The following is a 27,533-nucleotide window of genomic DNA, read 5'->3' as shown; positions in this document are numbered from 1 at the left end:
TGGGAGGATGTGCAAACTGACAACGAGAGTGATCTCTGGGAAGGCACGTGACCTCATTTATACAATTCCGTATTTTCTCAGTTAAATGAGAAAATACTTCTTCACAGTAAAAAATAGTTCTTAAAAATCTATCATATATGTTGAAAACGAATGGTGACCATAAAAACCATTTCCTAAACGGAATGGCTCATATACTTGCTTTTCCCTAAGCACTTAGCAAGTTATAACAGCACAAAGGAGAAATAAAGCACATCAGCAAAAATGGTAGACTAAGCACCTCTGAAAATTCTCTCCTCTATGTGGGTAATGAGAAACTAGCAAAAACTGTGAGAAGCAAAATTTTCAGAACTCTGAAAATTAAAACCAGAGGCTTGCAACAATCTGGGGAGCATTTATTCAAGAAAAACAGCCAAATTTAAACAAGAGTGAATTCCCACCCCCTCTCTCCCTAGTTCCATGGGAACCCTGAAAACCAACAGTCCCAATCATGGTGAAAACAGTCCTCCAAAGGGGGCTAAACAGGTCGGGAGCCTCTCCAACGCCTCATTCACAGAGGATGGTCATTATTTGACCAGTCTCTTGGTTTCCTGTCTTCATTGACCTATCTCAGAGCTTACCAGGTATAAAAGGGGCATTTCCCCCAGGGGCATTTATGAAAAATATTAACTTCAAAACTGCCGGAGATCATGGGTAACAGTTGCGGCAAACAATACGCTAAAACCTAAAGCCGAAAAGAAGAAGCTGAGGAGTGAGAAGCGCACAAGGCTCTGAAAACTGCAGCACAGCTTGGGCATGGAGGAGGCCGCACACAGGTTCCAGAGGGCCCTGAAGGCCCCACCTCCGCTGATCAGTGCTGAGGAAGTGCAGGCTGAGGCAGAGCTGCAAAGTCCTGCTGAGGCCGCTGGCAGCCTCAGCAGGCACACAGAGGCCCTGACAAAGCCTGACAGGCTTACTGGTTCCAGGCATTTAAGAAAGTCTGTCAAACCATTAGCTGCCCACTAAGCTAACCGAGCAGAGACTTCAGAGGCCACACACAACAAAAAATAAAGACTTCTCAAAGTTAGCACAGAAAGGTCACTAAAAAAAACAACAACAATTACAATAAGCAGCAATAAAAATCCTAGAGAGGTTGTAGAACCTGATTTTTCCAGAGTGGCAACATTGTATTACTCAAAACACCCATTTTCAGCAAATCATTACCAGACATGCAAAGCAACAAGAAAGTATGATCCACACGCAGGAAAAAACAAACAACAGGCTGTCCCTGAAGAAGCTCAGACACTGGACTTACTACACAAAAACTGTAAACCGACTACTGTAAATATACTTAGAGCTAAAGGAAACCAAGGACAAAGACCTAAAGGAAACAAGGGGAACAATGGCTTAACAGAGACTATCAATAGAGACAGAATTTATAAAAGGGAACCAAATAGAAATTCTATAGTTGAAAAGTACAATAACTAAAATGAAAAAGTCACTAGAGGGGATTAACAACAAATCTGAATAGGCAGAAGAAACAATCAGTGAATTTTAAGATAAAATCCAAGAGATTCACACCTAAACACATCATAAAAAACTGTCCAAAGACCAATACAAGAGACTGAATTGGTAATCAAAAATCTTCCAACAAATGAAAACTTAGGACCAGAGGGCTTCCCTAGTGAATTCTTTCAAATATTAATACTTAAAGAATCAACACGAATACTCAAACTCTTCCAGAGAAATTGAAAAGTGGAGAGAAAGGAACACTTCCTAATTCATTCTATGAAGCCAGTTATTACCCAGATACCAAAACCAAGGCAAAAAGATTACTAGAAAGAAAAAAAAAAGGATGACAGCCCATGTCCCTTAAGCAAACATCCTCAATAAAACTAACAAATGAAATTCAGCAGCATGTTAAAGGGATTCTACACCTATAAACAAGTAGGCTTTATCCCAGAAATACAAGCATGGTTCAACATGAAAATCATCAATGAAATACACCATGATAATAGAAGAAAGAAAGCACCTCATGATCTTTTCAATCGATATAGGACAAGTATTTGACAAAATCCAAAATCCTTTCATGATTAAAAAAAACAAAACACTCAAAAACATTTATAACAAACTCAAAGCAAACATTACACTCAATGGTAAAAAACCTGAAAGCTTTCCCCCTAAGATAAAGATGTCTACTCTTGCTACTTCTATACAATATTGTACTACTGTGTTTCCCCGAAAATAAAAACTAGCCGGACCATCAGCTCTAACGTGTCTTTTGGAGCAAAAATTAATATAAGACCCAGTATTATATTATATTATACCCAGTATTATATTACATTATACCCAGTATTATATTATGTTACATAATATTATATTATACTATATTATATTATATAAGACCCAGTCTTATATTACATTATATTATATAAGACCTGGTCTATTTCTCTGGGTCAGTTCTCTGGTGTTCTGATTCCTAGAGGATAATCTATGGCTCACTTCTGGTCTTATATTATATTAAAATAAGACTGGGTCTTATATTAATTTTTGCTCAAAAAGATGCATTAGAGCTGATTGTCCGGCTAGGTCTTACTTTCGGGGAAACACGGTACAGGTTCAAACCAGAGAAATTAGGCAAGAAAAACAAATAAAGAGCATCCAGATTGGAAAGAAAGAACTAGAACTATATCTATCTGCAAGTGATCTGATTGTGTATACAGAAAATCCTAAGAAACCACCAAAAGAGAGAGAGCAAGAGAGAGAGAGAGAGAGAAAATAAACAAGATCATCAAGGGTGACAAGATAAAAGATCAATATGCAGCACACAGTAGGCACTCATTCTGCGTGGTATTTTTCTTCAGGTGTTCCAGGGTCCAATTTTTAGTTCCGTGGTTTTCCAGAGGCAGTTGAGTCTGCGGGGGTCTCCTGATCCCTGGATTACAGAATTCAGTAGCTTTATCCTGATTCTCCACTACCTTCCTGATGACGGTAAAGGCTGTAGCTCCCTGGTGGGTCAGTTCTCTGGTGTTCTGATTCCTAGAGGACAACCTATGGCTCACTTCTCCAGCTTTCCAATGAGTCTATAAACACTTATTTTCCTGTATTAAACTTTTCTGCTTAGAATACCTAGAATCATTTCTATGTTTCCACTGAACACTGAAAAATATAAGATAAGGTTGTTGGGCCAATGATGATCAAAACTGCATTTTTTTCTGATTGACTGGGTCTTAAGTATAAATGAGCCAAGGAGAAGAAATTTCAATCCGTGCCTTGGTTTTGGAGAAGGTGGACCAGTGACTACTCCAATGGAAGGGAACAGAAGAAATGCTTTAAAAGAGCTGAGTCAGAAGTTGGCCACACAGAGGGGTTACTAGAGCTGGCATTCTACCTCAATTTTGCCAGATGATATCCCTGAGACCCAACCTCACTCCAGTCCCTACCCTCCATCTTTGACAGTTGACCACAGTCTATGAGGGGCGGTTAACATCACATCTGTCACTAGCTAGTCACCTTAAGAAAATAAATGCCCCAACTGTGAAAGGATCCTGCAGTAGAAGGGGTGGAAGTACAGCATGAAAGGGTAGCAGACGCATTTTTGTCATTGTGTACTCTACCTACGAAATAAGCCTCTTTTCCTTTAAAAAAATCAATATGCAAAAATCAACTGCATTTCTTACCTCACACCCATTAAGATGGTTACTATCAAATACAAAAAATAGCAAGTGTTGTTGAAGATGTGGGGAAGTTGGAACTCTTGTATACTCTGGTGGGAATGTAAAATGGTGCAGTTGCTGTGGACAACAGTACGGTGGTGGTTCCTCATAAGTAAAAATAAAATTACCATATGATCCAGCAATTCTACTTCTGGGTATATATGCAAAAGAATTGGAAGCAGGGTCTCAAAGAGCTATTTGTACACCCGTGTTCATAGCAGTATTATTCACAATAGCCAAAAGGTGGAAGCAACCCAAGTTCAATAGATGAATGGATATATATCTATTGAACACTGTGGTGTATACATTCAATGGAATATTATCCAGCATTAAAAAGGAAGGGAATTCTTTCTGACACGTGCTATAGCATGAATGAACCTTGAAGACATTAAGCTAAGTAAAATGAACCAGTCACAGAAGGACAAATAAGGTATGATTCCAATTATATGAGATACCAACAGTAGTCAAATTCATAGAAACTACAATGGTGGTTCCCAGGGGCTGAGGAAAGGAAGAAATGTGGAGTTGTTTAATGGGGACAGAGTTTCAGTTTTGCAAGATGAAAATGTTCTAGAGATGGATGGTAGTGATGGTTGCCCAAAAGTGTAAATGCATTTAATGCCAGTGAACTGTAATCGTTAAAATGGTAAATTTTCTGTTACATGTATTGCACAACAATTTTTAAAAATATGTATTTTGAAAATCAATTGTATTGCTATGCAATAAACAACCTGAAAATGAAATACAAGAAAATTCTACTTATAATAGCATCCAAACAAATAAAATACTTAGGAATAAATTTAACAAACAAAGTACAAGACTTATACACTGAAAACTAAAGCATCACTGAAAGAAATTAAAGACCTAAATAAATGGAAAAACATCTTGTTATTCACAGAGTATTAATACCGGCAATGCCTCCCAAATTGATCTGCGATTCAATGGGATCCCTATCAAAAGTACCAGCTGGTTTCTTTGAGAAAATTGAGAAGCTAATGGCATCGAAATTGGAAAAGAGGAAGTAAAACTCTCTATTTACAAATGACATGATCCTATACACAGAAAATTTCAAAGAATCTATAAGAAAGCTACTACAGCTAATAAGAAATTCAGCAAGGTTGCAGCGTACAAGATCATCACACGAAAATTACTTGTGTTTCTATACATCAGCAATGAACACTCCAAAAAGGAAATCAAGGAAGCAATTCCATTTATAATCACATTTACAACATTACAAAAGAATAAAATACCTAGAGGGGAGGGGGGTTATCACTGTGTGAAGGATATAAATGATAAATGTCTACTACATTGTTTTGTACACCTGAAACTAATAAAAAAATAATTAAAAAACAGAAATAAAACAGTTTTAAAAAAAGAATAAAATACCTAGAAATAAACAACCAATGTGGTAAAAGACTTGTACATTGAAAACTACAAAAAGTTGAAAGAAATTGAAGAAAACCTTAATAAGCAGAAAGACAGCCTGTATTCATTGATTACAAGGCTTAACATTGTTAAAATGGCAGTACTACCCAAAGTGATCTACAGATTCCTGCAATTTTCATGTTTTGCAAAAATGAAAAATCCAGGCTTCAAATTCATTCGTAATTGTTAAGGGGCCCCAAGTAGCCAAAACAATCTTGAAAAAGAAAAACAAAGCTGGAAGACTAACACTTTCTGATTTCAAAACTTACTACAAAGCTACAGCAATCAAGAGTGTGATGCTGACATAAAGACAGACATATAGACCAATAAAATAGAGAGCCAAGAAACAATAAGGGTGCTAAGACCATTCAAAGGAGAAAGAACAGTCTTTTCAAAGAATGGTGCTAGGACAACTGGATATCCACATGCAAAAGAATAAAGTTGAACCCTTACCCAACACCATATACAAAAATTAACTCAAAATGGATCAAAGACTTAAACATAAGAGCTAAAACTATAAAACTCATAGCACAAAACATAAGGGAAAACCTTCATGACCTTGGATTAGGCAAAGATTTCTTGGAATGATATCAAAAGCACAGGCAACAAAAGAAAAAGTATACAAACTGGACTTTACCAAAATTAAAAACTCTGTGCATCAAAGGACACAATCAACAGAGTAGGAAGGCAACGGACAGAATGGTAGAAAATATCTGTCAATCATCTATCTGATAAGACACTAATGTCTAGAATATACAGAGAACCCCTAAAACACTACAATGGAAAAACGAACAACCTGATTCGAAAATGGGCAAAGGACTTGAATAGACATCTCTCCAAAGATGTACATGAAAAGATGCTCAACATCACTGTTGGGGAAATGTAAATGAAAACCATAATGAGATACCACTTCACACCCATTAGGATGGCTGTGCCTACAAACAGGGACAACAACAAGGGTTAGCGACGATGTGGAGAAATTAGAACCCTCATACATTGCTGTGGGAATACAAAATGGTGCAATAGCTGGGGAAAACAGATGTTTCTCAAAGAGTTAAACATAGAATTCCCCTAAGACCCAGCAATTCCACTCCGAGAAATCTACCCAAGAGAACTGAAAACAGATTCTAACTAGCACAAGTACACGCATGCTCGCAGCAACATTAGTCACAATAACCAAAGGTGGAAACAAACATACGTCTGTCCCTCAGTAGATAAATGGATGAACAAAATGTTCCCACACAATGGAATGTTACTCAGTCACAAAAGGAATGAAGTACTGATATTGCTACAACATGGAAGAATCTTAAAAAACATTTGCTAAATAAAAGAAGACAGTCACAAAAGGCCACATATTACGTGATTCCATTTATGGGAAATGTCCAGAACAGGCAAAGCCACAGAGACATGTGGTTAACAGCGGTTGGCAGGACAGGAGATCAGAGAGTGACTGCTCCTGGGGTAGGGTTTCTTTTTGAGGTGATGACAATGTTCTGGAATTAGAGCATGGCTGCACAACTCTGAGTACACTAAAAGTACACTGAATTATACACTTTGAAAGGGTGAATCTTAGGTAAGTGAATTGTATCTCGATTTAAAACAACAAAAAGGTGAACAGAAAGTACTTGTGGAATAAAAAGTAAATAATAAGTACTACATCTTCTGTTATTCTTCTGAAATCTCTCAGTGGTCACACCTCGGCCCAAGCACCTTCCCCCCTCTCCCGGCCCACCACCCCCTCCCGCCCCCTGCAGCTGTACATGGAGGAACCCGGCTGCTGGGCTCTTCTCACCTTGAGGTGCTGGTGCATGCAGTAACGGCACACCTTATGCTTCATCTCATGAGTAACATCGCTGGACAAAGGAATAAACCCACATTTTGGCTGCAAATAAACAAGTGAGGAAGAAAAACTTCTTAGGGAGAAATCACACACCTTAAGTGCACATATAATTAACTACGAGATAATGGAGGGCAACACCCAAGAACAGAAATAAGCGTTAGACAGAAATATCCCCCAAAGTTGTTTTTCTCTCCAGTCCCCAGTGAGAACTGATGCTTCCTTCATCGCATCATATAAGCATCTCCTTGCTGCTAGAGCATCCAAGGCCAGAACACACACTGTAGCTTTGTATTTTCATTACAAAGTTGAGACTGGAAAGACTCTAGGAGTGTGCAGACCTGCCCCAAGCTCCCAGACCCAAGGAGCAGAACCCTCGTTCCCTCTGACAAGACTTCGTGAACGGGAAAGTGCCGTCTGATGATTCCTAGGCTCCCAGAACCTCTGGAACTCCAGCTGTTTTCTAAAAGCCCTGGATTGTCGGCACCCTGTGCTTGGCGCTCGGGCACTGTTATCTCTGCCGCCCAAGACACTCACCCTCCGGTTGGGGAAGCAGACAATCAGTCCCCACTGAGCACCCGGGGTGACAGTGCTCAGGGCCAAGGGCATGACCCAGAGTCACCACCACAAAGGTTTGGAGGAAGGAGACAAACCACGGCCTGGGCTGCCTGGGAAGCCTTCTGAGGAGCACGTGGGTGGCCGCCCTACACACTGGGCAGCAGAGCTGGAGCCAGGGGCCTGGCCCTACCCTCGACGAGCAATGCCCTTTGTCTGCCCCCTTAGGATGCCCGTCCATGACAAACCAGGGCCCTGAATCACACAGGCTTCTGTGCCTCTGGGGAGGTCTCTCTTAGGAGGACAGAAGCAAAGGAACAGAATGCCACCCAGTCTAAAGAGAGACCCTTGAACTGACCTCCTGGAGTAGATGTAGTGCTACCAAGTAAGTGCCCAAGGGGGCATGGCAGAGAAGGTCAGGAGGGGGCCTGTGAGCTGCACCCTGTAAGGAAACAGGGCGGAACCTGACATGCTTCCTTCTGCGGGCCACTGGCCAGGGCTTGTCCCTGGCTGGCTCTCCATCGAAGCACCTGGGAATGGGTCTAAATCTGGACGTGTGAGAAGACATGCCCCTCGTGTCTGCCAGTTGGGAGGAACTGAGGCAGTAAGGTACAGGTGACATGTATGGAAGGAGTAAGAAGCAAGTCGAGTCTCTGGGAGCTGGGGGCCCCTGAGGAGGGCTGTGAGGCCCAGTGTGGGGACCTACCAGGAGCTTCTGTGGGAAAGTGTGCTCCCGACAGATAAGGATTTACAACCTGGCCCGACCCTTCCCTTTACCCCCACACACTTCTCCCTTGACAAAACTTTACCTTGATCTCTACACACAGAATTGGCCGGTGCTCCGCAAAATGGTAGGTCTGAAGTCTGGCTAAATTGGGAAGGCACAGAGCATAACCACTGAGAGTGTCCAGGTCCTTGTCACAGCGAGATTCTAGAAAACAGAGCAGTGCAAGGATCAGTGCGAGAGATACAAGATGATCTCACTACATCCCACGATTTGGCAGCTTTCTGTTGGGGAAGGGTCAGCCTTGCCTGAGAGAGGGCTGGCCTTGGCCTCAGCTCCTGCGAGGTCACCTCTAAGCCTGGGACGTCCTGCCCGGGACGTCCGCGTTTACCTGGGGCCTTTGGGTCACATGGGGGCAGCACTGTGATTCACGGTGGGAGTCGTGGGTCCCCCAGTTTCAGCTCAGCCTCCAAGGGGCTGCACATGGAGGGCATCCAGTCAGCTGCGTCTGCATGCTCCAGCCCCAACAAATCCTAACCCCCAGGCTCGGGGAGCCCCACATCGTTGCAGTAAGTGCTACCCATATGACTCTAGCCGGGGAGGCCACCTGGAACCCCATGAGGGTCTCCCAGGACCTGCCCCCAACACCTCTTCTCTCAGCTAGTTTTAATCTGTGTCCCTTAGCTGTGATAAGCCATAACCATGAGGCTGAGTTCTACGGGTCCTTCTAGCAAATTATCAGATCCTGAGGTCAGTCTTAGGGAACCCCAAATGTGCAACTGTCATCAGAAGTGAGGGCGATCTTGGGGACTTCCCCCCAATTTTGTGAGTAACTTAACCCAGGAGCTCAGAGAGGAAGGAGGCAGCAGCCTGTACCTTCCTGTGACAGCTGGTCCCTTCAGAATACTCCAAAGGCACTATTTCCTCAGCACTGACTACTGGAAGCTGTGTGGTGCCAGTCACAGAAGACGCATGTGGCCTCCAGACCCCAGGAGAAGTCAGCTTTCCTCCCTTCACATAATAAGGCTGATTATGATCATTATTACCATGGGGCACAGTTCTATTACTGTCATGTAACAGAAATGTAATTGCTAATTATAAAATAAAATAACAATACTGAGCGGCATTAGCAGCTGGATGGCAGAACCCTAGAGCAAGGCCCAGTCCTCTCTGTCTAGACAAGGAAATCAGAGCCAAGATAGTCCGGGCCTAACCTGGCCACGCCCCCCTTCCTCCAGGAGTCACTTACCCACACAGGGCCCTGCTCCTCAGTGCTTCCCACACCAGAGGCTCCAGGGCACAGTGTCCTGTGCTCTGTTTCCTAATCAAAGGAAGGGATTTTGTATTGGCCAACTAACTGCACACCCTGACTGCCTGGCTGACCTTTTAGGAGGAGGGATTTCCATCGCCAGTAACAGGGATTTTATATCTTTGTCTCTAACTGTGGAAGGAAAGGCTTTGACATGGTTTCTGTCATTACTGCCACGACCACGTTCAAGGAATGTATGTGAGGTGACGGGGAAGGGTACACAAGATGATGGGAAAAGGTACCTGAGGTGATGGGGGCAGGTACGCAAGGTAATGGGGGAGGGATGGGAGATGATATTGGGGTGTGCAAAGGTATGTGAGGGATGGGGGCAGGCACTGCCTTCCCCCAGGAGCACAAGCAGGCAGGGTGGATCCAGGTCCTCAGGCTGCAGGCCCTCCCGGCCCTGGCTGCTCCTCTGTGCTGTGGATCTACCCCGGTTTTCCTTCTGCACCCTCCAGGCTCCTCAACAGCCCACTTTCCCTTCCCTATGTCTCCCCCACCTCCTCCAGCTCCCTCTCTCTCTCCCAAATGCATATTTATTTTTATTAACTAGTTCTTGGTCATGTATTCTCTGCGGTGACCTGGATATCTGATACCCAGAACAGTATTCATGAGCTCCTAGGATTTCTACCCCGATAATCAAGTTTCTGGTAAAAGAATCACTGAAAATGGCATCTACCTGAGAAATACTGTCAAACACTTTTCAAATGGGATGTTTTAAATTACAAACAATATTTGTAGGTTAGATTCCCTTACCTGGTCTCTCAGATTGTATCTTTAAACACAGTTGTTTCACAAAATCTAAAGGCAGCTGAACAACTTCCTGTAAGAACAAATGCAAAATACTCAGTGTGGGGTACACAACAATGTGATTGTACTTAATGCCACAGAACTGCACACTTAAAAGTGGTTAAAATGGTACATTTTATGTTATGTATATTTTAGCACATTGGAAAAAACACTCGACATGTGGGTCTTCAGAATAAAAGCTGCTCTTTTACCTTAAGGACATGTCCAGATTAAAGAGAGACACTAAGGGCGACAGGCCCTCCTCAGGACACCTGGTGCCCGTGCCGGTGGTGACCAGCAGCAAGCCCAGGGCACGTCCTGTGCTCACAGGGTCTGCAGGGGCAACGCAGGGTCAGAGGCAAATCCCCAGCGCAGACATTTCTCACCAGCTGTCTCCACAGACAATCTGAGGCTTTCACACTCCCACCTGAGACACAGCTCAAGGGAAAGTCTGATTGAATCTTAATCTCCGGGTGAGAGATCCTGTGTGCCCATCAGCCACAGGACTCAGGGTGGCCAATAGTCAGTGCGTTTAGGAAAAAAACAAAGAGCAACCTCTCTACACTTCACTGTTTCTTTGCAATTTCCCGATGTTAGAGTTTTTATTTAATCCACATTGCTCCCCATCTTTCTCGTGTTTCCAGGGTGGCAAAACTCTGACTTCTGAAGAAGTCCCAAGAAGAGGCAAGAGACCAGCCTAGAATGAGAATGCCAGGACCCTGTCTGCTGACACTTCACGCCCATCCCATCCTGTCCCGCCCATGTGTCAGCACCAGCCTGTGACTGCCCTGTCACATGGAGGCACCCATACCAGCTGAGGCTTCCCTGTCACATGAATCCAGGGGCCCAAGGTCATCCCGTCGCACAGACATGCTTCTGCAGTCTGCCCTGGTCCAGTCAATCGTTGCCTCCCAGCTGGCTATGCCAACTTAAATGATTTTTGTCATTTACCTAAACATGGTAAGCGAAAAAAGGTAACTTGCTAAGAGATTTAGTTCTGAATTAGGTAAGGTGAAACAATGGAAAAGAGTGGGAAGTATAAAACTCCAAAACTTAGGTCATCTCACAGAAGTCCAAGTTCTCACTCCACTTGAAAGAAACCAAACGCATGAAATGTGCAGATGGCAGATGGCAGACGCTGTGCGGGAAAGATGCACCCATGTTCTCTCTCAAGGACACCCGGAGGCCACCCAGCAGGAGGGCAGGGCCAGGAAGTCACCACAACTACCCACATCTCAGGCCCACGCACAGCAGGATCCGCATACTCCCCAGCTGGGAAAAGAAGTGCAGGCAGACGCGGTGTCATCGACGCCATGACAGAAATGTGGACAGGAGCAGGTGGGGTCAATCAAGTTCAGGGCCCAAGAGGCTCAGCTACTCTTGACCCGTGTCTGGGCAGCGCCCGGCCGGGGTTCATAGTCACCAGGTGAAAAGCAGAACTGCACTTCTCTAAACAACCTGAAATTCCTGACTTTAGAGTGATTCCTATTTGTGTTTTAAGTCAGACAAGATGTTTACAGTAGCATCCTTCTCAGCATTTGGCTGCATTTATTAACACTTGATCCAGGTTCATGAACCATGTGATGCAGCCCTCCTGCCTGCCTGATGGACGGACAGACAACTCCTACGGAACCTAGGAGGACAGTGGTCATTAGCAGAGCGCTCAGCGGGCACCTGCACAAAGTATCAACTTTGGAAAAACTGTAGTTAAAGACTACAAAATTCTCTCACGGAAGGGTAACTTGGAAGTGTGGCCATACCAGCTCCCCTGCTTAGAGGCACCTGCCCTCAAAGGGACGAAGGGACAGCTGCAGAGGACAAACGGCCACCAAAGCTTGAGGTGCCCTGGCAGGTGAGCAACATGTCTAGTCTTCTAAACGCTCCCTCAGGAGAAGAGCACCCCCTCACTTGTCATGCAGTGGCCTGGCAATGCTTCCCTCAAATCAAGTTAAATGTGAAGTCAAGGCCGCCCCAGTGGCCTCCTCCAGCCTCGGGAGGACTGGCTCCATAAAAAACTTCTGTAATTCCACCAGTGTCTCGGCTACTCTGGGATTTAAGGTGCAAAACACCTGTAGGCATCCAATGGCCAATTCCACATCTGCATCATCCTTGTCAGGCTGACCTTGAATCACTTTATTCCTTGGCTTCCAGGGTATTAAACTCTTTGGTTTTCCTCCTGCCTCAGTGGCTGTTCCCTGCAAGTCTCCTTTGCTAATTCCTCTTCATTTCCTTCACCTCTAAGTACGGCAGGGCTTAGAACTTGACCTCTTCTCTATGCCCAATCACACCCATGGTGATCTCAACCAGTGCTTGGTTTTAAATACCGTCCATGCTGCTGACTTCCAAATGTATACATCTAGGCTGGGCTTAAGTGTTGGACTCCAGACATTTATCCCGCTCCTACGCTGCCTCTCTACTTGGTCGTCTCATAGGCAATTCAAACTAAATGCGTCTAAAACTGAACTACTCATCTTCTCCCCTCCTCCAACCTGTTCTTCCTATTGTCCTGTGTATTTCATCCCTCTTATCCCAAGCAGGCAAATGATGTATTTATTTACTCATATTCTGCATCATCTAGAATAAACCATTGTTCACATTTTGGGGGGAAAAAAAACAAACACCTGCAGGCATGAGGGAAACAGCCTCTTCCCTGTTTCTGAACCTCCAGCTCCCACGGGGACTGGCCCAGACCAGTTCTCAAACCGGCCGGGCAGGCCCAGAGGCAGCGTGGGCACGAGGGGTGTGTCTGTCGCTCTGACTGGGCCTCGCGCTCTCATCACTGGGCTGGTTGTATCTTGTCCCAGGGTACACAGGAGGGCAATGCTCTCACCAGGGCTCTCTGCCCTAATTCATGGCAGTGGTCACAGAAAACAGTGGCATTTACACATCCTGCTTCTGCCTGAACGCAGTCTGTGAGGACCAGAGATATGCTCTGCAGCCCACATCTCAGCCGGGACAGCACGTCTACCTGGAGGAAAAGCAGGTTGTTTTCATGTTGGTGCTGTGTTCATGAGAGGAGGTGTGTCAGTGGGATGGACATTCCCAGAATGCGACCTTGTGGGCTCACCTCACACCCCCAGAGCCCCATCCACTGTACAAACAAGACCAAACCTGGAGCTAGAGCACGAGTGCCCAGGGCCCTCAGGGGACATTCCGATGCTGTTCCCACAGCCAGGCCACCTTCGGCTGGAACCCTGAGCCCTCCAGCACCCTTCTTCATGATGACCCCTCCCAAGAGAAAGGTCTAGAGCCCCTGAGCACTTTCAGACAGAGAAATGCTCCCACTCAGCCAGGCAAGCACACTCTTTCCTCAAGGAGGAAGCTGACCATTGTTGGCATTCTGCATTCACTCAGACACCATCCAGGTAAAAAGTAGGTGGCACCAAGAGCACGAGGCTCAGCTCTGGGGCCTCATAATTCAACTGGACAGAGAAGACCTCACTGGGAGTGGTACTAGCCCCCAGGTGGCCCTGGTGAGTCCTGCTGCCAGGCAATCCCTCCCACAATGCCTAGGGCTGAGCTGTGAGCAACCAGGATGCTGTGGAAATGACAAACACGACTCTGGGCCAGGCCATCTCTCAGCGTGTACTAGCAAGCCATGGCCGGGTCACGAGGGTCCTCAGAACCCTGCACCCCGTGCCAGCTCCACAGCGGGGCCAGCTGGGAGAGGCTCTGTTGCTTTCCAATGAGACAGCAGCCCCAAGGGCCCCCAGCAGCACCACCCACAGTACACCCTAAGCTTCTCAAGGAACCTCCTTGAAGGAAGTTTGCTGGCAGAGCTATTTAAATTCTACTCGGCCAGGTATTCCTTAAGCTTCAAAGAAACTTTCCCTTGACCTCCTTAATACCACTGTTTTCGGGATGGACACAAAGTACAGTATGTGCCACATGGAGGCAGTGCTCTGTGCTCAGAGTGACACACCTGCTAGTTTGTTCAGGGCTCTGCTCTAAGACCAGCAGCAAGACCAGCAGAAGCTGAAACGTAAGAACAGCTGTCCCAGGCGTGCACTCAGGGTCACCAGGACCGCAGGGCCACTGGGCTCCTACACTGCCCCCTCCCCGCACGTCCCACAGCAGACCTGGCCTGTCACAGGTGCTCCTCTGGCCACCGAGACCAGAACGAGCTAGCAGGCAGACCACCTGAGGCCGAGGGAAGCACAGGGCTCAGGGATGCTGTCTGGACCTCCCTTGAGAGCCCTCACTCAGCTGGATGCCTCCATGACGGCAGGGTGGTGGAGACGGGGGGGTCCTCGCAGGTGGGGGGGGGTCTCATGTGGTCTCCGTGAACCTCATGCTTTTCAGCTAGAAAATGGAAAGAACACTATCTGCTCTGTTACCTCACGATTCAGCAAATGAGAAAAGCACTTGGAAAGTCTGTAACTAACGTGAGGAGATACCATTAAGTACAGAGTTCCACATGACAACTGAGAAGTTACTGACACAGACTGTACCCATGAGCTTAGACTACATACATGAAAACCACTTACCCCACAATGAACATAGTTCTCTCCCAAAAACTCTTTCATGACATTTTTGCCGAAGTCCACTATGTTCTGGAGGTGCTGAAATATCTCTTCTGAGGTCTGTGAAAGAGAAGCACACACAGGCCTCAATGACCAGACCTCCAAGGAAGTGCTAGAGGGAGCAGACTCTGACACCATCACGAGCCTGTCACACACAGGGCTACCGTGTCCGTGGCTACAAACAGAAGATGGACTCGGAGGAACGGGAGCCTCACCACAGACACTGCCAGACCCACCGGAGTTCTGTCCCCTCGGCCTCCCAGGACTCCCTCTACATTCTAGCCAGGGCCCCGGGTGACCCACACCTGCGCCCACCCTGCTCACCTGCCAAGAAACTTGTGAATTCCACCAGTAGCCCATGTACACCTCCTAAGGAATTTGACTTTAAAAATCTCTCCCATCCAAAAGTCATTAGGTATTTAGATTTTATTCTTCAGCCTCCAAATACAGAACAAAATATTTTATTCCAGATCAGATGTTCTTAAAGAGATAATAAACTGTGAGATTTAGGGGAGACAGGAAATCAGCCTTGTGTCCCTCCTTCCAACCTGAGACAATGAGTCTGAAGGTACACCATAGGTCTGTCTCAGCAAGAGGACCACTGTCGTCGAGGGCAGCCGGGATAGGCCTGACACACAGGCCAAGACTGGGAAGGTACTCAGCTGAGCGGCCCCCTGCACCAGTGACACGGCAGACCACAAGCCGACATCCTGGGCGTGTGCAGCGTGACTACGTCAGAACGCAGCCCGACAGAAAAGCCTGAACACACCCAGTGGTCCACACAACTGGCCACAGCATTTCTGACAGAAAGCTCTTCTTGTTGATAGAATCACCACCCACAATTCTCCATCGATAATGCGGCCAGGATCATACCATGCCATTTATGTAATAAATAAAGGCAAATTGTTGCCTTGGAAGAAGACATTGCCTCAGTAAATCAACACAGGAAAAGCTGACAGAGTCTGGCCTTCACCGAGTCTGGGCTCTGCAGATGCTGAGTGGGAAGGAGGGGCTGGAAGCCGCCTCCCAGATGGTTCTAGATTCCACTTGAATTCCACAGAAACACAACACCCTACATGGCTCTCCACAGCAGCCGAGGCGGGGCCTCCCCTCCACCTGCGCCCTCCCATCCTGGGCTTTCCTTCTCTGCACTGTGACACCGTCCCCAGATCTCACAGCAGCCCTGTCCACCCCGGCTCTCCCACAGACCCCCCTTCTCTTTCTATGCGGCTAACCTTCATGCCACAGTCTAGCCAAAGGCACCCATTAGCCATCACCTCCCCTCTCGTGCTGGCCGCCTCTCCATAACTCAGTGACTCATCTCTCTTACACCCTGATCTTGCACCCAATTTCTACCCACCACCCACCACTACTGCCCTATACCCACTGTGTGGGGTGTGCCCCCCAACTCTTGCCTTTGCTCCCCTTTTAAGGTAAGAGCCTGTGCTTTGGAGCGGGGTTCACCCCAACCTCCCTCCCTCCCCACCCCAGGACCACAGAAAAGAGGAAGGGCTCTACTGGTCTCTCCGTACTGATCCTCATGACCACAGAGATTTAGATACATACTACAGTGACATCCCGTCTCCAGAGAGACAGGTGCTACAACTCAGGGGTCAGCCAGCATGCAAGGCAACAGCAACAGCTTTCTGAGGGTGACAAGTACTTTGGATCACTCAGCAAATGGAAACCAATGCTCCAGCTGAACTGCCTATTGGGACCTGTAACGCCGACAGCCTTCATTTTCATAGATTCACATGGGGAAATGGAGGTAGCAGGGCAGCAGGAAATCACCACAGCAGAGCTGAGACCTGGTCCTGAGAGTTCTGGCCACCAGGAGAGCTCTCTGAACTGCATGGGGCACCTCCCAGCTCAGCACCGAGGGACTCACCCCAGCAAGTCAAAGCACTGGGTCCTGCAGGACTCAGGGACACACACTTTCTGCACGGAATGCTTGTATCATGTTTACACTTCTACAATTAGTACTAATAATTCTACATCATCAGAAATAAAACCAAAGTTTTCTTAAGCAATTGTTTCAATGACTGGGTAGCAATCCCCCCGCTCTTACCTTCTTCCTATTTGGAGGAAACTTCAGAAAACGCAGTACCACACAACGCTGTTGGAAAACAAAACGAAGTCTGGTTAGTACATGCTCAAAGTCTGGGGAAAAGGGTGGTGGCTGTGGAGAAGGGGCTGGGGCGGCTTGGGGGCTGTCCTCAGCAGGACGGACGCTAGAACCCCGAATGACAGTCCACTGGCCTGGAACACCCAGTGCCCCTGGGAGGGGCCAGAACTGGGTCACACACATTGGGGTCACAGGGCAATCAGGAAAACCTGTGTCCCCTGACCTAGCCAGCCCACTCCCAGGAATTTGTCTCATGAAATAATTAAGGATGTGCAGAAGATTTTAGCTACTGCTTATAAAAGTACTATTTATAATTTTCAATACAATGGAAACAACCTAAATATCCAACAACAGTGAGATGGTTAAATACAATGGGGCCCATTCCAGACCATGAAACACTGTGCTGTCATTGACGAGAATATAGAAGAGCTGTATTTACAGATGCTGATGTACAGATATCATTTATTGATAAGGATACAGAATAGGACTTATAGAATGAACCCATTTTTATAAATATACAATTATACGCGTGTGTGTATACCCCGTTTCCCCAAAAATAAGACCTAGCTGGACCATCAGCTCTAATGCATCTTTTGGAGCAAAAATTAATATAAGACCCGGTATTACGTTATATTATATTATATTATATTATATTATATTATATTATATTATATTATATTATATTATATATATCTAAGACCGGGTCTTATATTAATTTTTGCTCTAAAAGACGCATTAGAGCTGATTATCTGGGTAGGTCTTATTTTCGGGGAAACACGGTATGTATGTGTATGTATACATATGCATATATATGTGTGTGTGTGTGTATATATGGAAGATGTATAGGTAAGTTCTATTTATGTGACATTCAAAAACAGGTAAGACTAAGATCCGGTGATCACCCCTCAGGCAAGTGGGAAGGTCCCTGAGAAAGGTTCTAGATGGGGCTGGTTATGGGGTTATGGGTCCACATACTTTGTAATAATCAAACTATAGATATACTTATTATCTCAGCACTTTTCTGTAGGTTTGTGACACTTCATTTTTAGAAGTTTGTAAAACAAAAGTGTTTAAATAAAGTATGTGCACACCCCATTTGTATGAAACGTCTGAAAGGACTTCAGCACAGTTAACAGTGTCTCCAGGTAGCAACAATTGAGACAACTAATTTTTTGTAAAACTCTGCTTATTTCGGTTTTCCAATTTTTTGTAATGTTCATATAATAAACAAGAACGTGAAAAAATAACTTTGTAAACAAGTACAGCCTTTGAGGGGGTCATTCTCCAAGGAAATGCCCTGGAGACACCGTGGAGCCTCAGTAACCAGGCAGAATCATCCCATTTGGACACCTTGGGAACCATTCCCACAGACACAGGCGTTCCAGGCAAAGGATGGAGGCTGGGGAGGTGGGCTGTGCCCAGAGAGCATCCACGAGCAGGGGGAGGGCACGCGTGCCCTGGGACCTGGGTGGGCAATTGAAGAGGATCAGAAGTGCAGCTTTCTGAACCAAAATGTGCCTGAAGAGCAAGGAAGGCCCCTGGAGACCAGACACTTCTCCCCAGCCCACAGCCCCTCCGGTACCTCCTGCCCCACTCAGAGACAGCGCACCGTCCTCTCAAACCCAGGATACCTGTCACCTGCTTGAACCACAAGGCCAGACTTGGGGAAGCCAAGGTCAACAACATGTCCCTGCCCCCATCTCCTGCCAAGTCCAGTCACACATCAACACTTGACTGTGGGCATCAACCAGCCAAGGATCATTTCAATGGAACTGCAATTCCATCAAAATTCAAGGAAAAACAGAAGGTGACATGCAGAAACCTTAATTCGAGGCAAATTTCCAGAAACTCAGCTCCCAAAAGTGCATCAACTCCTCACTTGGACGCCACTATTCTGTTCAAGACCCGCCAAGAAATTCTGAGTCATGTGTGTCTGTTCCAAGGAAAACTGCTCTTTCTACTGACCCATTTATCATCCAAAAATTGTCACAAGAAGTCACCAGCCCACCCCAGGGAGCTGCAGTGTCAGCCTGAGGGCCAGTCCCACAAACGTGAGCACTCAGGTGGCCCACCTGTTCCCAAAGGGGAGTGTTGCCTGCCCCTCGTGAGGGCCTGACTGGGCTGGGCTCGTGGGCCTGGGATCTGCCAAGAGGCCGGTGGTGCGGCCCGGCAACACCCATTCAGGGGGACGGCAGAGGGGACGGAGAAATCCACCTTACCAGCCGTTGCTGGCAGAAAGACACCGTTAGTCCAAGGGCCACCTACAGCAGACGGGTGGGACTGCCGCGGCCACCCACGGGAAGATACCCACGAAGGAGCCAGCACCACTGCCCAACACAGTAAGGGCCAGGGCTCTGCCCAGTCACCTGATCTTAACCAGCTGTGAGGAAATGACTCCTTTCCTTTCAAAACGAGTATCTGAAACCAGATGTTTACAATGTCCCTTGTTCTTAATGTCTAGGATAAAATGCTAAGAAAGGGAAGAGAAAGGGGTGAGATTAAGGAGACAGGGATTATGCCGGGCACAGGCCAGGGCAGCTCTTCACCACAGCAGGACAGGGAATTGAGGTGGGAGCTGCACTTCTATGTCCTTGAGGATAAAAAATGTGGCACAGTCATTCATACCTTGGAACGAACACTAGCTGAGAATCAATGATGTTCACAAGCTGAAAACGCCACTATTTGGAGCAATGGCACATATAAACACACACGTACATTAAACCACCTCAAAACATACAAAGTTAACGGTACCAATTGTCACTTATAAAAGAAGCAGAGAGCACTCAGTGCGGCGAGGATCCCAGGTGTGGTGGGTGGGGGTGCACTGGCATGTCGTGTGCCAAGGGGCCCCCATCTTTGTTGTCCAAACCCCAAGGCGTTCTGTAAACCCAACTTGGAACAGCTCTAAAAGCAGAACCATGCAAATGTCTGACAGCATAGAAACAGAGACTGGCGGCCTGAGTGCTCTGCGGCCCTGAAGACACGCATGGAGTATTTTCTACATATTTAGGCTGTAAAGTTGAGTCAAAAAGCAGAAAAAAATGGACACAGGATTCTTAAGTACTCAATAAAAATGTATAATGGAAGGAAGTGCACCAGAGTGCTAACAAAAATTATGTTCTTAGTGTGGAAACGTTGGGCGCATTTTACTTCCCTCCTTCTAATATTCAGTATTTTCTGGAACAGAGGGGGGAAGCAATAATCTGTATTAAACAAAAATAAAAGACCACAAAAAACTATATTAAAAGGCACATCTGCCCACCTGAAGCCCGAGGGAGGGAAGCTGTGGGTAGAAGTGAAGGCTCCAGGGCCTCCTACCAAAGTGCAAGGGGAAGGCCACCCTGACACGCAGGCACCCCGCACTGGTCGTCTCAGGCTGCAGCCTCGCTGCCGCAGGACAGGCCCAGGCCTGGTCTTCCAATGGGATGTCGAGATGACCCAGGACAGGGCTCCAAGAAGACCCCACGGCAGCACAGATCAGGCAACTTTTAAGGGAAACGGAGAGAAAAAACCCAACAACAGAAGGAATGGCCCCTTGGGTGCTGCCCTGGATGTCTGAAATGGCTCAGGGTGCTTCTCCGTGAGGCTGCCTTCCGCAGCCACCCTCCTGGCCCACACCTGGGTTTTGCACCAGAACACTTGTGACACAACACCAACTCCCTCACCTTAGGCGACACGACCAGAAACGCACCCTAGGGCCCGCAGTGGGATTAGGGGGACAAGGGGATGGGACAGGGTGGGACATGGTGCTGGGTGGACAGCCTCAGATGGAACAGATGAGGCTGAGTGAAGATGCCTGGCAGAGGGGAGCCCAGACAGGAGGACACGTTCTCTCCCCAGCTTTGGTGGCCCCATGTGGACCCACAGCTGCTGCAGAACTGAAGCTAATGCAGATGGAAGCCACGAGGTAGGGATGGAGCAGGGAGGTGTAGACCCCGGCAATGCAGGTCCGGGACACTCGGGGCTGCAGCAGAAGAGGCGCTCGGCAGTCCCTAAAGGGGTGCACGATGTGACAGCCAGACGAGAGGCAGAATGATCTGTAAAGACAAACCAAGCCGCATGGAACGCACAGTGGGACTACAAGGAGCCATCAAGACCCAACACCCTCCTAGGCCACATGAGGGCCATGGAGCAGGTGGCCAGGGACCTGGGGCTGCGGTCTCGTCCTTCCGCAGCAGACACAGAAAAATTCCTCACCTGCCTGACAAACAGAGGTCACTGCTATCCTCAGGTCGGACCAAGGAGGAGGAAGGGGAGCAACAATGTCACCCTGGGAAACCAGGTCTAGCTGGGCAGACCCTCCTCCACCGCCTCATATGCCAGGAAGGCAGAGCTCAGCGCTTGCCAAGACCAGAACTGGAAACCGCCAAAGAAAACCCAGTTGTGAGCTAACAAATCCTAATATTCACCTGCAGGTGACCCAGGAATAAAACAGGTGGGGCTACGTGCAGAGCTCGCCCATGAGCCCTCAGCAAGAAAGAAATCACATCAGCTGTATCAACCCGTAGGGATACTATTAAAAACCTCAAATGCATTGTAAGTTACTTGTTAAAAAAAAATACTAGAGGTAACAGAAAGTTAAGACTCTTTCAACTAGAATCAGGAGAAAAATTAAAGGCAGTGGCCCGGGTCTTGGGAAAAGCCATATTTTAAAAAAAAATCCCAGAACGACTCTTATTGCTTCCAACATGTCCATTAAGAAGTATGGTCTCTAAACCAGAAATCCTAAGATGCAAGACAAGAAGGAAAGAGTCTGCCAACCCCTGACACCTTCAGGACCCAGACAAACACCCCAGGGCATCAAAACACCGGCTCCTTACAGAATCTCAGAAAGGCTGTAAAACCTGAAAGATCAGGCATGAGCACTCTTCATGCTTTTGATAAACGATCTTTGTTGGAAGGTCTTTCACATTACCTCTGTCACAACAGCTTAGTGACATGAAGGGAGTGAGCCACTGTATGCCCTGCACGCCACAGGTGAGGGCAGCTGGAGGACAGCTCAGGGACAGGTGATGGCCTGGCTTGTCCCACTGACTCCCACCATTGGAGACACTTAAGAGATCGAATGACAAACCAGGCTACAGGGACCTTCCCAGGGCAGGATGCTGAGCCAAAGCCAACAAGGAAAGGAAAAGAATGGTTAAGTGCAGATGTGAAAGCAACAACACCAGATAGACAGAAATCCCAGCGATGCACATGAGCGCAGACCTGAGCTCGCTAACCACACTCAGAGTGAGCAAGTGTGACAAGGCCACTAAGACAAGTGACAGTGCCCTCACCGGCCCACAAGGGAAATGCCCTTGCGGCATGACCCACCATGGGCTCAGTGGCTAGGCCTCCACGCACCCACAGGAGCACGGTGCCAAGCTGGGCACAGCCTTGGAGCTGACCTCAGAGGGTCTGCGTCAGGGCCAGTGCCTGGGAAAGGGTTCGATGGCACAGCTGGACCCAAGGATGCTGAGCACCAGACTGAGGGTGACAGACACAGGATGCCTAAAGGGGTCAGGGGCAGCTGACAGCGGCCTGCCAGGTACCGCCCAGGCCTGAGCACACACCCCACACCCTATGGCTCTCCTGTGGCCTGCGCTTAGCTTCTCCGTCTCCAGGCCCCACTTTACAAGTCCCATGCCCCTCAAAGCTCCTGATCCACCAGCCCAGAAGGCTGTCTGTCTGTATGTCTGTCTGTCTGTCAGCTCATATGACTTCAGTGCAGCTGGGCCCCAGGACTAGCTACCTGAAGGCATGCCATGTTCTGAAGCTGGAGAGGAGAGTACAGACTTGTCCCTTTTTAAGGACCTTTCCATTCTGAAAGTAAGTGCTGCCCTCTCCGATCTGGAAGAAATGTGAAGGAAGTCCTCCACCTTAGAACGAATGAGGTGGGCCTGCGAGTCCACCAGCAGGCCAGGGGAATCCGCGGCCTCCCTTGTCCTCCTTTTCTCTATTCCACTCGCACACACACCTTCTGTTTGGGCACGTCACAGACCTGAAAGACTGCCTGGCAGGACTCTCTCCACCTGTCCGTCCTCAGGCCCAGGCAAAGCACAAGACTTCTCCACACCCAAAGGGCACAGTGCTCCCTTCACTACTGCCTTCACTTGGTGGGAGGCTTTTCTTACAAGACTACTTGCAATGATAATCTTCAGGCTCAAATGATGGCTAAAAAACAACCAAGCAGGAATGACCATATTAGAGTACATTTAGATTTAAAATGAAGAACACAGGTGCGGGGTAGCCTGATGACTGAGTTTAAAAGGCAAAAAGGAAAGGGAAACAAAATACAACCCTAACAACAGGAGCTGTGCAGTAAGGGAGGGGGCCAGGCTGCCCTGAAGGGTGGACACCTACTTGTCAGAAATGGTGGAGAAGGCACTCAAGTGCCCAAGGCCTCTGATCTTCCAGCCTTCAGTCCTTTTACTCCAAGTCTGCAACTTCCTCCTTCGTCTGACACTACTTTTGAAACTCAGTACATTAGCCCCCCCACTAAAAGAAGGCTTAGCTCTACATAAAATGAAGATACACCATCCAATCTTACTAAGGAATCGGAAGATGAGTAGTTGTTTTGTGAGAGTTCAGGAGTCACCACAATACCCCGACAACAAAAGCGACTCATGCTGGAATATCCCATGCCTTACCTGACCTTGAAACACTGGGGCCCAGCAGACTGCACAGAGAAGAACCGCTTCAGGTTAAGCCTTGTCCATTATTAATTCATCTAAAGATCTCAGCAAAGCCTGTTGTTTCAGTTCTTAAGTTTCCTGACTGTGCTAATGGGCAATAAAATGCAAAAGCGGGATACAGGGTCACCTGGGTGACTGCAGCTTACCCAATAGCTGACCCAGCACACCCAGCACTTGGAAGAGCACCACCTGCACCATCCCGGAGGAGCAATTTGGACTTGGTCAGGGCTCTTAACCTCACTTGCCAGGCATAACCTGTCCAGCTCCTGCTCACCTCATTTTTCTAGCAAGTCCACAAAAGGAGTTCTGTTACTACTTCACTTTGCAAATGCAGAAACGGAGCCTGAGCCAGGCAGTGGTAGAACTGGGACTCTGCCCAGCTATGTGTGACTCCAACCCCATGCTCTTAGAGCCTCCCCCAGCCCACCACATTCCTGCCTGCTTGTATTAGACAGCAGGATGTCAGAGAGGTCTGGGCTTTCACACAAATCCCCAGGCTTCTCTTCCTGGAATTCACCTCCCTGGGAATCTTTACTGCACTTTCTGAAACTCACCCTCGCTTAAGAAAGGAAAGATTAAGACAGGGAAACTTCTTCAATTGTAAAAGATTCTGCAAAAGAATCTGCGGGCAATGGTCCATTATTAATAACAGCAGCAGCAGGAGAACCGCAATTCTGACATCTCAGAGGCTGAACTGCCTCGGCGCTGAGAGGTCAACAGCATCCGGGGCACTTCACTTCTTCCCCCCGAGCTGCCCAGGCCCTCCATGCCAGCCAGCGAGTTCCTGGCGCAGCGTCTGCCCCACCGCGGCTGGGCAGTCGGAGGGGCACCCACCCGGCAGGCGGCGCCGGGCGGGCGCCTGGGGAGATGTGCAACTGATCCAGGGAGAGGGGGTGATATTGGGGTAACACGGAACTCACTCCGGGGGAGGGGGTGACACTTGGGGGACCCGGAACCGACTCGAGAAGGGGTGATGCTGGGGAGACGCGGAACTGACCCGGGGGTAAGGGTGACGTTAGAGGAACAGGGCACCGACCTGGCGGGGTTGAAACTGGTGGGACGTGGCACTGACCTGCGGGAGGAGGTGACGATGTGGGCACGCGAACCTGGCCCGGACAGAGGGTGATGCTGGGGGACGCGAAACTGACCCGGGGGGAAGGTGTGCCACTCCGGGCGGACGCGGAACTGACCCGGTGGGGTGACACTGGGGGGTCACGGAAGCGACCCTGTGGGGATGCTGGGAGGACGCGGAAACGACCCTGGGGGGTGCTGGGGGTACAGGAAAACGACCCGGGGCAGGGCGAGGGTCGCGGACCGCGCCGACCGTCTGCCGCTCACCTGCGTGTGGGCCACAACCAGGCTCTTGTTGCCTTCGCCGTGGTACCCCCATTCATTCTCATCCATCTTCCCCTCGTCCATACCCCGGTGGAGCTTTAGCGCCTCGTGGGGCCGCGCGTTTGGGGCCGCCAGTCCACCTGGGCAGTCGCCGCCGGGTCGCAGTCGTCGGGGGAGGAGCGCCTGTCAGCCGCCGCCTACGCACGAACCGGCTGCGGGACTCGCAGGCGAGGGCGCCGGAAGCCACGCCCCCGGCGGCTGCCATGGCAGAGCCGGGCAATGTCTGGTTCCTGTTTGCTTCTTCTCCATTGACCACAGCGGCGGAGGAGCCAGCGGCCATCTTAGCTGCTGACATAGTGACTCCAATCCGGAGCGCGGTCTTGACAACCGGAAATGAGGTTTCTAGTCTGGGCGACGGAAATGAGGCGCGCTTGAGAAGCCCTGTGACTTCTCCGGGGCCCTTGGACTGGTGGGGCCCAGAGGGCAGATACAGGCGGACTTGGGGTTGGGGGGTCCAGGCGAGTGGGGAGTAAGATCTGTGTCTGGGTTCACTTTTTGCGTGATGTCCACTTGTTCCAGTATTTCTCTGTTCAAGATACCAATACCCGAGCATCTTGATTATTCTAGCTTTATAGTAAGTCTTGAAGTAAGTATTCCCTGAGCTTTTGCCTTCTGGAAGAGACTATAGAGAACTGGTATAATTTCTTCCTTAAATATTTGGTAGAATTCACCAGTGAATCCATCTGGGCCTAATGCTTTCTAGTTTGGAAGGTTAATTATTGATTCAAATTCTCTACTAGATATAGGCTTATTCAGATGGTCTGTTTGTTCTTGTGTGAGTTTTGATAGATTGTGCCTTCCAAGGAATTGGCCTATTTCATCTAGATTATCAAATCTGTGGTCATATAATTGTTTATAGTATTCCTCTATTATCCTTTTGCTGTCCATGGGATCTGTAGGGATGCCCCCTTTCGTTTCTTGTATTAGTAATTTGTCTTTTTTTTCTTAACCTGATTAGAAGCTTATCAATTTTATTGATCTTTTCAAAGAACCAGCTTTTAGCTTTGTTGATTTTTTTTTTCTATTGACTTCTTGTTTCTAATTTCATTGATTCTGCTCTCATTTTTATTTCTTTTCTTCTGCTTACTTTGGCCTTAGTGTGCTCTTCTTTTTCTAGTTTCCGAAATGGAACCTTAGATTATCGGTTTTAGTTAGATCTTTTTTTCCTAATATGCACCCAGTACTATTAATGTCCTTCTAGGCATTGATTTAATGCATACTACTAATTTTAGTGTTGTATTTTCATTTTCAATTTCTTCAAATTATTCCAAATTTCCTGTTGCGATTTCTTCTTTGACCCATGTGTTATGTAGAAGTGTATTATTTAATCTACAAGTATTTGGGGATTTTCTGCCTTTTCTGTTACTGATTTCCAGTCAAATTTCATTGTGCTCTGAGAGCATACATGGCATTTCTATTATCTTAAACTTGTTAACATGTATTTTAAGGCCCAGAATGTGGTCTATCTTGGGAAATGCTCCATATGACCTTGAGAAAAATTGTATTCTGCTGTTGTTTAATCAAGTAGCCTACAGTTGTCAATTATATCCAATTGATTGTTGGTACTGTTGAGTTCAACTACGTCCTTACTGATTTTCTGACTTCTGGATCTTTCCATTTCTTATAGAAACGTGGTCAAGATTCCAACAAAACTAGTGAATTCATCTTCTGCATCACAGTCTGATGCTTTCCTGTTAGGTGCATACACAGTAAGGATTGTTATGTCTTCTTGGAGAATTGACCCCTTTAGGTAATAACCCTCTTTATCCCTGATAACTTTCCTTACTCTGAAGTCTGCTACAAAAAAGTGGGTATAGCTATACCCACTTTTTTTAAATTAGTGTTAGCATGATATATCTTTCTCCACTCCTTTGTTTTCAATTTATTATGTCTCTGTATTTTAAATGTTTCTTGGCGACAACATATAATATAGTTGGGTCTTGTTTATTGGTCCACTCTGACAGTCTCTTTTAATTATTTAAACCACTGATGTTTAAAGTGATTATCACTCTTGTTCTTCCTATTTTTGTCTTCTCCCTTTCTTAGCATATCAGTTATACGTATGGGGGGGGGTGTTAACCTTTTTTTAGTGGTCACCCTAGAGTTTATAAAACACATTTACAACTAAGTCTACTTTCAAATAATAGTATACCACTTTACTAAGTGGTATAAGGTAGTGCAAGTACCTTATAACAAAATATTTCTAATTCTTCCCTCGTGGTCCTTGTATCTTTCATTTCACTTATAATCTATATTTATTAAATATAGCTATTTTGAACTGTTATCTATTAGATAAGTTAACCAAAATAAAGGGTTTTTATTTTACCTTTATTCTTTCTCTAATGTTCTTTTCTTTATGTTGATCTGAGTTTCTGACTTACATAATTTTCCTTCTTTCAAAAACTTTTCATGTTTATTGCAAGGAAGGTTTGCTGGCAACAAACTCCCTCAATTTTTGTTTGTCTGAGAAAGTCTTTATTTC

At 47.1% G+C, this 27,533-nt stretch overlaps 1 protein-coding gene across 3 annotated transcripts in view; it reads right to left on the bottom strand.

Annotated features, from left to right (window-relative positions):
- Positions 1–25,214, bottom strand: part of IPPK (inositol-pentakisphosphate 2-kinase) — a 49,891-nt gene extending 24,677 nt beyond the window's left edge. Inside the window, exons 1-7 of one of the 3 annotated variants that reach the window (XM_074330166.2) lie at positions 24,995–25,212; positions 20,242–21,016; positions 16,923–16,970; positions 14,819–14,914; positions 10,299–10,365; positions 8,319–8,440; positions 6,910–6,999 (exon numbers count right to left, since the gene is read on the bottom strand). In XM_074330166.2, the coding sequence (XP_074186267.1) occupies positions 6,910–6,999; positions 8,319–8,440; positions 10,299–10,365; positions 14,819–14,857 (318 nt within the window). In that variant the 5' untranslated portion in view covers positions 14,858–14,914; positions 16,923–16,970; positions 20,242–21,016; positions 24,995–25,212. Of the gene's footprint in view, positions 1–6,909; positions 7,000–8,318; positions 8,441–10,298; positions 10,366–14,818; positions 14,915–16,922; positions 16,971–20,241; positions 21,017–24,210; positions 24,528–24,994 lie in introns of those variants that run through there. The other 2 variants (XM_019713833.3, XM_074330167.2) reach the window with 2 other exon arrangements.
- Positions 25,215–27,533: the final 2,319 nt, after the last annotated feature.

This window comes from Rhinolophus sinicus, chromosome 16, assembly GCF_057876585.1.
Source record: "Rhinolophus sinicus isolate RSI-liver-muscle chromosome 16, RSI-T2T, whole genome shotgun sequence".
NCBI classification, from domain to species: Eukaryota; Metazoa; Chordata; class Mammalia; order Chiroptera; family Rhinolophidae; genus Rhinolophus; species Rhinolophus sinicus.
This window is presented reverse-complemented; position numbering and strand designations above follow the sequence as displayed.